The following is a 15,819-nucleotide window of genomic DNA, read 5'->3' on the forward strand; positions in this document are numbered from 1 at the left end:
ACACACTGTAACACACTACACAAATAACACACTGTAACACACGACACAAATAACGAACTGTAACACACTACACAAATAACACACCTTAACACACAACACAAATAACACACTGTAACACACGACACAAATAACACACTAACACACGACACAAATAACACACTGTAACACACTACACAAATAACACACTGTAACACACAACACAAATAACACACTGTAACACACTACACAAATAACACACTGTAACACACTGTAACACACTACACAAATAACACACTGTAACACACTACACAAATAACACACTGTAACACACAACACAAATAACACACTGTAACACACTGTAACACACTACACAAATAACACACTAACACACGACACAAATAACACACTAACACACGACACAAATAACACACTGTAACACACTACACAAATAACACACTAACACACGACACAAATAACACACTGTAACACACTACACAAATAACACACTGTAACACACAACACAAATAACACACTGTAACACACTACACAAATAACACACTGTAACACACTACACAAATAACACACTAACACACAACACAAATAACACACTGTAACACACTACACAAATAACACACTGTAACACACAACACAAATAACACACTGTAACACACTACACAAATAACACACTGTAACACACTACACAAATAACACACTGTAACACACTACACAAATAACACACTGTAACACACTACACAAATAACACACTGTAACACACAACACAAATAACACACTGTAACACACTGTAACACACTACACAAATAACACACTAACACACGACACAAATAACACACTAACACACGACACAAATAACACACTGTAACACACTACACCACACTGTAACACACTATACCACACTGTAACACACTATACCACACTGTAACACACTACACCACACTGTAACACACTATACCACACTGTAACACACTACACCACACTGTAACACACTGTAACACACTACACAAATAACGAACTGTAACACACTGTAACACATGACACAAATAACACACTGTAACACACTACACCACACTGTGACACACTGTAAAACACGACACAAATAACACACTGTAACACACTACACCACACTGTAACACACTGTAACACACGACACAAATAACACACTGTAACACACTACACCACACTGTGACACACAACACAAATAACACACTGTAACACACTACACAAATAACACACTGTAACACACGACACAAATAACGAACTGTAACACACTACACAAATAACACACCTTAACACACAACACAAATAACACACCGTAACACACGACACAAATAACACACTAACACACGACACAAATAACACACTGTAACACACTACACAAATAACACACTGTAACACACAACACAAATAACACACTGTAACACACTACACAAATAACACACTGTAACACACTGTAACACACTACACAAATAACACACTGTAACACACTACACAAATAACACACTGTAACACACAACACAAATAACACACTGTAACACACTGTAACACAAATAACACACTGTAACACACTGTAACACACTACACAAATAACACACTGTAACACACGACACAAATAACACACTGTAACACACTACACCACACTGTAACACACTGTAACACACGACACAAATAACACACTGTAACACACTACACCACACTGTGACACACAACACAAATAACACACTGTAACACACTACACAAATAACACACTGTAACACACGACACAAATAACGAACTGTAACACACTACACAAATAACACACCTTAACACACGACACAAATAACACACTGTAACACACGACACAAATAACACACTAACACACGACACAAATAACACACTGTAACACACTACACAAATAACACACTGTAACACACAACACAAATAACACACTGTAACACACTACACAAATAACACACTGTAACACACTGTAACACACTACACAAATAACACACTGTAACACACTACACAAATAACACACTGTAACACACAACACAAATAACACACTGTAACACACTGTAACACACTACACAAATAACACACTAACACACGACACAAATAACACACTGTAACACACAACACAAATAACACACTGTAACACACTGTAACACACTACACCTATAACACACTGTAACACACAACACAAATAACACACTGTAACACACTGTAACACACTACACCAATAACACACTAACACACGACACAAATAACACACTAACACACGACACAAATAACACACTGTAACACACTGTAACACACTACACAAATAACACACTAACACACGACACAAATAACACACTGTAACACACGACACAAATAACACACTGTAACACACGACACAAATAACACACTGTAACACACGACACAAATAACACACTAACACACGACACAAATAACACACTGTAACACACGACACAAATAACACACTGTAACACACGACACAAATAACACACTGTAACACACGACACAAATAACACACTGTAACACACGACACAAATAACGAACTGTAACACACGACACAAATAACACACTGTAACACACGACACAAATAACGAACTGTAACACACGACACAAATAACGAACTGTAACACACGACACAAATAACGAACTGTAACACACGACACAAATAACGAACTGTAACACACTACACAAATAACACACTGTAACACACGACACAAATAACACACTGTAACACACTACACAAATAACACACTGTAACACACTACACAAATAACACACTGTAACACACGACACAAATAACACACTGTAACACACGACACAAATAACACACTGTAACACACGACACAAATAACGAACTGTAACACACGACACAAATAACGAACTGTAACACACGACACAAATAACACACTGTAACACACGACACAAATAACGAACTGTAACACACGACACAAATAACACACTGTAACACACTACACAAATAACACACTGTAACACACGACACAAATAACGAACTGTAACACACTACACAAATAACACACCTTAACACACAACACAAATAACACACTGTAACACACTGTAACACACTACACAAATAACACACTAACACACAACACAAATAACACACTGTAACACACTACACAAATAACACACTGTAACACACAACACAAATAACACACTGTAACACACTACACAAATAACACACTGTAACACACTGTAACACACTACACAAATAACACACTGTAACACACTACACAAATAACACACTGTAACACACAACACAAATAACACACTGTAACACACTGTAACACACTACACAAATAACACACTAACACACGACACAAATAACACACTAACACACGACACAAATAACACACTGTAACACACTACACCACACTGTAACACACTATACCACACTGTAACACACTACACCACACTGTAACACACTATACCACACTGTAACACACTACACCACACTGTAACACACTGTAACACACTACACAAATAACGAACTGTAACACACTGTAACACATGACACAAATAACACACTGTAACACACTACACCACACTGTGACACACTGTAACACACGACACAAATAACACACTGTAACACACTACACCACACTGTAACACAATGTAACACACGACACAAATAACACACTGTAACACACTACACCACACTGTGACACACAACACAAATAACACACTGTAACACACTACACAAATAACACACTGTAACACACGACACAAATAACGAACTGTAACACACTACACAAATAACACACCTTAACACACAACACAAATAACACACTGTAACACACGACACAAATAACACACTAACACACGACACAAATAACACACTGTACCACACTACACAAATAACACACTGTAACACACTACACAAATAACACACTGTAACACACTGTAACACACTACACAAATAACACACTAACACACGACACAAATAACACACTAACACACGACACAAATAACACACTGTAACACACTACACCACACTGTAACACACTATACCACACTGTAACACACTACACCACACTGTAACACACTACACCACACTGTAACACACTACACCACACTGTAACACACTATACCACACTGTAACACACTACACCACACTGTAACACACTGTAACACACTACACAAATAACGAACTGTAACACACTGTAACACATGACACAAATAACACACTGTAACACACTACACCACACTGTGACACACTGTAACACACGACACAAATAACACACTGTAACACACTACACCACACTGTAACACAATGTAACACACGACACAAATAACACACTGTAACACACTACACCACACTGTGACACACAACACAAATAACACACTGTAACACACTACACAAATAACACACTGTAACACACGACACAAATAACGAACTGTAACACACTACACAAATAACACACCTTAACACACAACACAAATAACACACTGTAACACACGACACAAATAACACACTAACACACGACACAAATAACACACTGTAACACACTACACAAATAACACACTGTAACACACAACACAAATAACACACTGTAACACACTACACAAATAACACACTGTAACACACAACACAAATAACACACTGTAACACACTGTAACACACTACACAAATAACACACTAACACACGACACAAATAACACACTAACACACGACACAAATAACACACTGTAACACACTACACCACACTGTAACACACTATACCACACTGTAACACACTACACCACACTGTAACACACTACACCACACTGTAACACACACTAACACACTACACAAATAACGAACTGTAACACACTGTAACACATGACACAAATAACACACTGTAACACACTACACCACACTGTGACACACAACACAAATAACACACTGTAACACATTGTAACACACTACACAAATAACACACTGTAACACACTACACAAATAACACACTGTAACACACTGTAACACACTGTAACACACTACACCTATAACACACTGTAACACAGTGTGTGTGTGTAAAAGAGAGGTTCCAGTACAACATGTGTGTGTGTGTGCGCGCGCGTGTGTGTGTGTGTGTGTGTGTGTGTGGTTCAAGCAGTGTGTGTGTGAGACACACAGTGAATAACATGTGGTATGCGGGAATCTGCTGAGGTAAACAACTTTCTATGAGGTCATAAAAAGGAATGTGTGTGTGTGTGTGTGTGTGTGTGTGGAGATGGAGGATAGAATTTATAATGGACAGAAAAAACAGAACAAGGCCTGACTACTAATAATCAATGAATTAATTACAGTCTGCAGTGTGACTGGTGTGTGCAGGAGAGGGTGATATATTACTGCCCTCTAATGGACATATCAAACTACTACATCACTCAGAAGGAGTGGAACAACACACACCCTAAGATTTACTAAGTGCACTCTTGTAAAAAAAAAAAAAACAGTGCTGTGATTAACATGTGAATCTGGTATCAAACACACACACACACACACACACTGTTAAAGTACCTGTCTTCCCGGGCGTTAGGGCTCAGGTAGCGTGTCGAGTCGTCCTCATGGCTGCTCTGTAAGCTGCTCTGCTGACTGCTGTAACACACACAAGGTCCAAACTCGATCAAAAAACCTCATCTGTTTGATGTCTCATTATGTGTGTGTGTTTTTCTCTTAAAGAATTAAATAAAGTTATTTGATAATTAAGGAAGAGTCCAAAATGATGTCATTACAGTGAACAAATCATGTGAAAAAAAAACAAAAAATCATCCCCAGACAATCCTGTAGTATGACCCAACACACGCCAATCGTACACCAAGAGGAAACAGGAATCTTCCTAAATAATGGGCAAATTCTATTTAAGGGAAGTCCACGTCAATATCAACGAACCAGTCGATCCCCCGAGGAAATACCCAAATGAAATGAGGAACAGTAAAAGATGATCTCCAGCCACGGGTCCATCACTGTAATCTTCACACCACTGTTTAATTAGTTCAGCTCTTCCCCCGAGCTAAAACACACACCTCATGGCGGACGTCCAAACCTCCACTGTTAAATATAAATGTAAATCATCTCCACCTGATAGTACAGCTATTGAACGGGTTTACCACGAGGTCACGGGACGAGCACTTCTCAGGCGCTGCGTTATATTTTTAAAGCTCAGAAGGTGGTGCGATGATGAATATTTGATGATGTTCCAGATGCAGAATTCACACACTGTGCTACGAATGTCGCCGTGGAGCAAACAGCAAGCGCGGGTAGACGAGGTCTTCGCATTACATAACTGGTTCTGGGCTGAGAGACTAGAAATAACTAAACAGTTACGGTATATACAGATACAAGAGGGTACTCCGCCCGCATGCACTCATCACTGCCGCTCATCACGCTACTCCAATATGTCGGCAGATATATTATTACCTCATTGTATGACGTAAAAGGTGATGACACTTCCTCCTGTTACACAAGGGGATCCCCACCACACCCCCCCACCTCCCATTGCAAAATGATTCTTATAGTACAATTTACAAAGACCCTTTAAACAGACAAAAGAAGGCTTTAAAGTTCTACATGCAACATTGTCCTGCGTTCTTCATGGGGTTCTTAATGTTGCACGAAATTGTTAGTGATTCTTAGCTTCCAAAAAAAAAGTAGAAGGGTTTTTACTCTGAACCCTTTCTGACAGCAAAACCTGTTATTATATCTGGTTCTCAGTGAAACCTTGACACGGTCCTGCAGAAGAACAAACCAAACCATCTTTTCATTTCATCTTTTCATCTTTTCAAAAAGAATGTGCAGATCTACATAAAACCTGAAGCTAAAAAACAAACCAAAGAACCTTTTCTGTCCCAAAGAGAGAATGTGTCATGTTTAGTGGACGACAAAGTTCTTTTTGAATCCAAGTCTCATCCAGAAAACCAAAAACTGTGGTCCTGGAAACGGTGTTTCTCAAAAAAACTTAAAAGATCTAAACTACATAGAACCCGAACCTTAATGAACCAACAGAACCCCACATGTACTGAGACCATTTAGCTGAATTTCACACAGGTTCTTACAGGTTCTTCATAGATTCTTTAAGAGTTTGGTGGATAAAAAAATGTTTTAAGCTTCCCAGCACAAGGAACCCTCGATGAACAGAAAAGTTCTACATCATCCAATGAACCCTTAAAGAAGCAAACATGTAATGACTAAGTTTTAAACATGTTCTGACAGGTTCTTCAAGGTACATTCAGGGTTCTAAAGATAATTATGAATTCTTTGCTTCCAACTATGGTCTACTTGGAACATTTTTAAAAGGAAAATGCTTAGTTTCAGGACGTGAAAGGTTCTATCAGAGGAACAAACCAGAGAATGTTTTAGGGTACTTCCTGTAACATGTTTTTTTTTTTTTTTTCTGAAGCCGTGTCAGCTTTAAATGTAAACCTTGCATCAGAGTGTTTCCCTATCATGAGGTGGTTCGTTCATGCGTCGGTGTGGCATTTACAAATGAAATTTGCCCTGGAAGCGAGTTTTGCGATACAAATAAAAAATGCAGATAATCTGTTCCAGCCACTCAAAAATATGGGGGGAAAATCAGGTAGCTTTTGAACGCATGCAAAGGCAAAGCTAAAAACGTGGGTTGACTCTTTTAAAAACAGCTTTCGCTAACAGAAAAAAAAATCCTTAAATTCGTAAAGTCGCTTTTCCTGGCTTTCCAATGAGCCAAACAAGTTTTGAACAGATCCCACCTGCATTCAGACAGTCCTTAAAAAATCTGAATTCTAACGTCTAACTGAAAATTAACGTTTCATTTAAATGGTGAACCTTGACCATAAAACACTCTTAAGGAATAGTTCAGTGTAAAACCCTGGTATAGGACCAGATCCTATTTCACCTAGAACCCAACTACGTATCAAACCCATTCGTACATGCTTCAGTTTGTACCACAGTTTTAAACCTTGCTTGCTCTCGCTTGTCTAAAATCATCCCCGCTATACTGAGTCCTTTCTCCCATACCGTATATAGATAGGACGATAACCTAGGTAGCAGGGACAGATAGAGAAATGCGGTGCAGTTGTCCCGGCCATACAGACCTGCTCTCACTGCTTTGCTCCTTCTTGTCGCCTCCTCTGAGCCATTTTCTTAAAAGGGAGCGTCTGCGGCACGGCGAGGCGTTCGGCGTAGACGAGCCCGAGCCGAAAGCATCTTCATCGCTTGATGGCGTGATCTCAATGGATGGGAGCTGCAGGTACTCTTTAGAGCCGTCTGTTGGCTCCCTCTCACTCTGCACGTGCTTCATTCGGCGCATCTTAAAACGTTTGCGCCGCAGGGATGGACTCAGCATGGTGGGATTTTCTCTGCTGGGAGATCCATCCTGATCCACATCACAAGGAGCCTGCACTTGCAGTGCTGGGAGCTGCAGAGTTTCACTCATGCTTGTGCTTTTTCTCTCTTCCTCAAGTGTGCATTACCCCAAAGCAAGTTCACAGGTTTGGATTCTTAACAGGTCAAAATGGAAGCTCTAGAATTGGCCATGAAATCGCAAGTCGGCATGTTTAAGAAAGAGCACGAGAACCTTCAGGAGATCTCTCCTAATGATCCATGAGATAAAAGAGCTGGTCAGCACATCCTCCCAATCACTGTCGAAGCGGAAAAGAAATGATTTCCAGAAGACATGCTAACTCGGAAGCCGAGTTTAAAAATTAGCATTTGAATTCCATAAAGCGTAGCATCTCGACTGAGCCCCATGTCCAACGCGGATTAGAGGATTCTTGACTCTTTTCTAGCTTCTTTAAAGTTGGCGTTCACAAGTGGCTTGTTCCAACACGCTTGCCTTCTGCAGTCTCTAAAAGAATTCCAACAGACACCCTAGAGATCAGAGGGAGGATAAAGGGTGATGCTAGGTACTGTATAGGTACGACATGCCCTCATGCTTACACACACTTTAAGACATGCTGTCTCACAGACAACACACAGGCAAGACATAAAGCAGACACATGTTCCAATGTTTGAAGCAATTATTGCATCTTAGCAATCTGTGCAATTTCTGTGCTGATTATCCATTGCTTTGGAGTCTGGGAAAGGTGACCGTACATGTTTATGAAAATCTGTACATGTGTGCTTATCTTCCAATGGATGGAATAAACTGTGCAATTGATTGGAATGTAACCCATAAGGCTGCCAGACACTCAGTCTTAAAACAAGTGCTTAGTCACTATTATTTATTAGGGATGGGAATCACCAGGGGCCACCCGATACCATATTATCACAATACTCAGGTGATTCTGTAAGTATCAAGATTTATTAAATAACAGATTTTTTTTTAAGGCCTTGAACCTGATACGTCATCTACTATAATTGTTATTTCTAAACAAACTTAGCAAGTAATTCCACACAGAATCCCGTTGTGGGAATTGTTCACAGCGCTATATGGAGGATTATAAAGAAGCGGCTTTTTACAAAAGGCCACAAATGCCTCCAAAGCTTAACTTGTCAGAGGGTGTGTGTGTGTGTTAATCAGATGGGGGCACGCAGGCGCACTCAGCGTCTGATGTGATTTTTAAGACTACTTTTTTATTTTTTAAGACTAGTGTAAGAGTGTGTAATTACCGGGTCTGAGTACGTGTTTATTGACCACAGGCCTAACCCAAAGTCTGAGATAGTTCAGTGGGTAACGCATGGGACTATGGTTTGAAAGGTCACAGGTTTAAATTCCAAGTTGTCCCTGCTGGACCCTTGAGCAAGACACTTAACCCTCAACTCCTCACTTATATAATGAAATACAAATGTACTGTAAGTAGCTCTGGATCAGGGCGTCTGCCAAAAGTCTGAATGTAATGACTGGGTTTCACCACTAAATCGCTCGAGGCTGGTCGGTCATGGCCAACCAAGCTGAAAACCAGCCAATTCCAGTCGCTGGCTGATCAATCTCTATTATACAGTATATGTAAACAAATTAGCGATGTGGAAGTTATTGTGGTGATTAATGTATTGTCCAACAAAAGAATCACGATTCATAACTGAATAGATTTCCCCCCATCTCTACTGTTTACAATGTAATAGATTACCTGCTTTTTAATTCCATTCCTTCACTCATTAAAGCCATCATTGTGAACGATGCTGCACTGACCTATCAGATATTTATGCCAACGATCATTATTGTAAGAGGAAGTTTCATTGCTGAGGATCAGATCATATTTGGGGGAAATCTGAGTACCTGGAGGAAATCCACCCACCACTGGGAGAACATGCAAAACCTACACTATGCACACAGACCAGAAGCAACGCCCACCTTAGTGGCGCAAGGTGAAGTATAAATATAGTATATAAACATAAAAAGCAAATGACAGAAAAATAAAATCAACTAAAATTTCATTTGAATAAAATCTAATAAACTCAAAACACAACTCAAACCAAACAAAACACCAAAATCGAATCAACTCAAACCAAATCCATATTCTCAGGCAGATATCCAGAGCAAACCTACTGTAAGAAAAAATAAAAACCTCACTCACTGTCTACACCGCTTTAATACCCAGAGAAAAGCCAGCTAGCACAGTATACTCACACAGACCGAACCCGAACCCAGGCGACAGTGCTAACCACTTCACCACCATGCAACTAACATTAAAACCTACACAACTCAAATAAGCGTTGTCTCAGTTCCTGTTCCCAGCCATGCTTTCTCAAACTATTTGATTACAGCTAGAAAAAAAAAGCCAATGAGGTAATAATTTATCTGATATCTTAAAAATAACCCTGCTGGTCTGCTTGGTCTTATTGTCTGGGCTTTGATTTGGTTTTGGTCCTGTCTGTGCTTCTGTTTATTCGTTTCTGTTTTTAGCCATTCAATAATTAGTCTATCGCATTGTACTGCAACATGTCTATGCATTGTAATGAAGTCTAAATAAATGTTATTATGCTTCCCGCTCACTCTATTCTCGCAGGTTTTTTTTGTCAGAAGATTGGCTTTGTGTTGAGCCCATGCACTGTATAAGATCTGCACAAACCAGATGAAGATGAAAAAAAAAAGAAATGTGGACACCCATCACAAGCTAGCACGCTCACGTTTAGCTTAGGTAAAACACTAACTGGTTAAGTAAATTTATAAGCTAATTATACTTTTAGTTAAACCCCGTCATCTGTCCCATGTCAAACCTGTCAAACACATCAGCCACGCCCCTCTTTATGCATCATTTAATGGCTTAATATAATTTAAACTAATGATTTACATAGAAGTTCACCCTAGTTAAGTTGTCATGAATGAGGAAGTGTAGATATAGAGTCAAAAATGCTTTTTTTTTTTTGTGTGTGTCTCGGCCTGCAAACGTTTATTTCTGTTGTAAAGTTGCACATTGTAACAAGGGGGTCTATGGGGTTTGACTCACATTTGGATCCATCATTTGTGTAACTGCACGTTTTGGCACTTCCACGTTGGACTCATTTTTCCAGAACCGGAGGTCACCCTCGGTTGAGCCACACCATGCACTACGATGATGATTCTCGGGTTGTGCATAATTACACATATGCCGAGTATACACACTTGTATTCCTGGCTCGTGCACGGCCAGCTCAAATCAGTGTTAACGTTCGGTGATCAAACAACTGTGAGTTTAAATCCCAAAACCTTCCCCTTTAAATGTCTAATATAATCATCTGTCAAGTGAATAAATAAAAACGACGGTGTTGGCTGCGGACCAGAGTGAACACAGGCGCATATGGCCTGAGCACCATGCCTCAGCTAATATCACACACTCCACCGCTTCACCCCCCCACCCCTCCAACCCCCCCACCCCCCTGCAGGAGCTGTGGACCAGCCATAAACGGATCACATGAGCCATACGGATCTGCAGCACTGGCGATGGATATATACGCCGCAGAGACTTTATTCTGCTACCTCTCGGCTAAATGTCAGCCGCGTCCTCTCGTATTTCAGCACTACTCCATCGCTGACCTTTACACACCAAGCAGTTATTGTGAAAAAGAAATCAGTAGCAGGAAGCCGATATTCTGCTGAATAAGGCAAAAATGAAGTGAGACCCCCTATGCAAAGGTGAGTAAGATGACAAGGATGACCGAGGTCACGCAAGCATGTGTAACACACACACACACACACACACACACACACACACGATACCTTAAGCACTATTAAGCAGCAAACTGCAATAAAGTTAAGAGTGTACACTAGAACCTATCAGTATATTTTGTATTACCAATCGATATATAATTTAATTGAAGGATGTTTAATAGAATATCTCTAGAGCCTGACATGCAATAAATTCATAAGTATTAGCACCCATAATGAAACTGAATACATTCATTAATCTATTTTTCTATTCTTCTTATTATGCTTTTATTGTGTTCAGTATTGTTATATTATTAATGTACTGTTTTATATCCTTTACCAGATTTGTGCTTTTGTGCCTAAATGCATCATCTGTCCACTGTGCTTTACGGAAAACTTTTTTGCTTTAGTCATGGTGACGCGTATAACACCTAGATGTTCACTGTATGCTCACTGCATGTACGTGTTTTTTTGGTACATCTTAACCTAGCTTTAATAATCTTTTACACCTCATTGTGTGCATGTTGTATATGTAATCTATCTATAAGAAATAGATTTTCCACTGAATACAATGTCAGATTTATATGCCGCGGAGAGCGGGAAATGGTCAGAAGAAACGACCTGTTAGCTCTGACGGGGTTTAATAGACTTTTTTTTAAGGGTGGAAAAATCTTTAGCCTTGAAGCCTTGAACGGACATGGATTTGGAAAGAGGACAAATCCAAACAGCAGAGACAGTCCGGGTCTCGGGATCGACAAGCAGACAAGACTAGACAAAGCAAACTCAAAACCTTAGATAGTCGAGGTCAAAAGCAGAACAGCATGCACTCTGAGATCTAGGTTCAGATCTGGTTGTGTCACCAAGTTCGAACATGGTGTGATGCTTTGCAATGCTTACACACAGACACACACACACTACCAGTCTACAGTATGTATATATTGTATACATTGTGCCTCTGTAGATAGATAAAGGCACAGAGAGAGTGATGACGGAGCACATGCCTGCAGTTGAGCATTGTGGGAGATTAGGTTTTGTGGACGCTAGTAGAGTGTAATAGTGATGGGAAGGTTCTTTGAATCTCAGTCATCAAAATGAACAAATCTTTTTTTAAAGTCATTTAGTTTATTTCGTTCTTTTGATCAGAAAAATAAAATGTTGCATTTTCAATAAAAAAGACCCCCGATACGTCTACGTACACAAATTTTGGCTATAGTTCCAGTAATAAAAATATTACAATGCAACTAAGGACATATTATAATAAACAGAATGAGCAGATCGCCTCCCTTATCTTCCAGTCTGAGTCGTTCATTCTTTTGAATCTGTATTCATATACAGTATCAATCCGTAGTGTGAATGAAGGTGTGTTTCCTAGGATAGGCTCCAGGCCCCCCGCGACCCTGAATACAGGAAAGTCATCACTCTGTATATATTACCGGTTATAAATTGCAGGATTTTAAGATTAAATAATTTTATCACTGTATTGCGCTCTCGAATTTTATACAATTAGTTTCTAAAGCCGTGGGCACAAGTTTTGAGAAAGACAAATTAAAATTTTTATTTAAAAAATTGTGAGTGTGCCCACTCGCTTGACTGAGAAACGAATCCACACATGAATGGTGTCAGGATGCTTTACTGTTGGCTGGTCACGCTCACCTTTATACAACTCAAGAAGGGCAACAAAGAAGCCACTTCTCTCAAGGAAATATTGGACTGCTGAGGATTGGAGTAAAGTTGTTTTTTTAATGAATCCCTTTTCTGATTGTTTGGGGCATTCTAAAAAAAAGCATGTCCAGAGAAGAAAAGGTGAGCGCTACTGTTTCGTCAGTCCTGTGACCACCAGTAAAGTATCCTGAGACCATTCATGTGTGGGGTCGCTTCTCAGCCAAAGGAGGGGGTTCACTCACAATTTTGTCGAAGAACACAGTCATGAATAAAGAATGGTACAAAAACGTCCCCCGGGAGCAACTTCTCCCAACAGTTTGGTGCCTTTTCCAGCATGATGGAGCTCCTCGCCATGAGACAAAAGTGATAACTACTGTAAGTGGCTCAGGGAATCAAACATCGACATTTTGGGTCCAAGGCCAGGAAACTCCCCAGACCTTAATCCCATTGAGAACGTGTGGTCAATCCTCAAGAGGTGGGTGGACAAACAAAAACCCACAAATTCAGACAAACTCCAAGAACTGATTATGTAAGAGTGGGCTGCCATCAGTCAGGATGTGGCGCTAAAGTTGACTGACAGCATGCCAGGGCGAACTGCAAATATTGACTCTTTGCATAAACTTAATGTAATTCTCAATAAAAGCGTTTGACACTTATGAAGTGCTTGTAATTATACTTTAATTAAACAATCTCCTAAAAAATACTGAAACAGTAGAATTTGTGAAAACTAATATTTGTCTCAAAACTTTTGGCCCTGGCTGTATATTAAATATACACACTTACTTGCTTTATTGTGAAATTCTATCTACAGTAAATCTTCGTTCCTCTACTTTGTCCTTTTTGCCGATAATTCAAGTAGTAACTGCTTTGGAAGTTACTATAAACCTGAGTAAGAGCTTGTTATATACAAATGAACTGCAATAAAGTGTGTAATAGAGTGAAATAAAGGCTACAAAAGCACAAACGAACTGAAATACAGCAAGCGATAAATCACGTTAAAGACCTAATCACTGAAATCACAGCGTGCACTATGCAGAGAACTATGATTTATACAAAATCACTGCAGTTTAATTACGGTTTAACTGGGAAAAGTCATGCACTATATCTTGAAGATCATTTAAAGTCGTTGCAAAGAAAAGTTTGTGCCTCGTTAAACTCACCAGAAGCTGCGCTGTAAATAAAGTGACCTCAGACAGCAGCTCCATCATCTAATGAACCCAAAGATGTAACTGCAGTTTATTTACAGTCTCACTTTCTGTTCCTCTTCCCTTTCCTCGGGCAAGTCCACTGAGCAGGGTAATGCGGGGGAGTCCAGGGGGGAACAGCGTTTACCAAAAATGTAGCTTCCAGTTTATTCAGACTTAAATTCAATATCGAAGGTCTTTTCTAAACGTTTATATACAAACCTGATACATTTATCAATTAAATATTTCGCGAATGTTCTGATACACGCTGAATTCAGACTGAGCCCTCCTCTGGGTTACTCACATATGAAGCACCGCCGAACTCCACGCTGAGCTCTAATCACTACTTCACCAAAAGCACAATTAAACCTGTTGTTGTGCCGAAATATTAATATTCTGTGAATAATTCGTTCTGAAACCTGCAGGCCTACAGAACCAAAAAGTTATTTTACTTATTCTTGAGTTTTTCATTTATTAAGGGATCCATTAAGGCCATTCAATGCTTGATTATATGACTTTATTTCATATAATCAAGATATACATATATACATACAGTCTTATGCAAAAGTTTAGGCACCCCTTGATAAATAGCAGATTTTGGTAATTGTGTTTATTGAAACGATGTTATCAGTCTCTCTTGGAAATGGAAAAAAAATGCACAATATTTTCAGCTAAAATTAATGCATAGTTATTTTTTATGTCATAAATTGAAAAATAACATTGAATAAAAACATTATTGTGGAACTGTGCAAAAGTTTGGGCACCCTACATAATTAGTACTTACCTGTAGTAACACCTCCTCTGGCAGATATCAGAGCTTGCAAACGCTTTTTCTAGCCAGCTAAAAGTCTTTCAGTTCTTGTACTTGGGATTTTCTCCCATTCTTCCTTGCAAAAGGCTTCTAGTTCTGTAATTCTCTTTGGTTGTCTTGCATCCACAGTT

The 15,819-nt window shown here is 39.4% G+C and overlaps 1 protein-coding gene across 6 annotated transcripts in view; it reads right to left on the minus strand.

The window, feature by feature from the left end:
* gramd1ba (GRAM domain containing 1Ba) overlaps window positions 1-14,913 on the minus strand; it is a 57,592-nt gene extending 42,679 nt beyond the window's left edge. Inside the window, exons 1-2 of one of the 6 annotated variants that reach the window (XM_053515847.1) lie at window positions 14,854-14,913; window positions 5,510-5,587 (exon numbers count right to left, since the gene is read on the minus strand). Coding sequence is in view for 4 of the 6 variants with exons in the window: in XM_053515842.1 (XP_053371817.1) it covers window positions 5,510-5,587; window positions 8,062-8,402 (419 nt within the window). In the remaining 2 variants the exon portion in view is untranslated. Of the gene's footprint in view, window positions 1-5,509; window positions 5,588-5,904; window positions 6,002-8,061; window positions 8,692-14,853 lie in introns of those variants that run through there. The other 5 variants (XM_053515842.1, XM_053515843.1, XM_053515844.1 and 2 more) reach the window with 5 other exon arrangements.
* Between the last annotated feature and the right edge of the window lie 906 nt (window positions 14,914-15,819).

This window comes from Clarias gariepinus, chromosome 17 (assembly GCF_024256425.1).
Source record: "Clarias gariepinus isolate MV-2021 ecotype Netherlands chromosome 17, CGAR_prim_01v2, whole genome shotgun sequence".
Classification (NCBI taxonomy): domain Eukaryota; kingdom Metazoa; phylum Chordata; class Actinopteri; order Siluriformes; family Clariidae; genus Clarias; species Clarias gariepinus.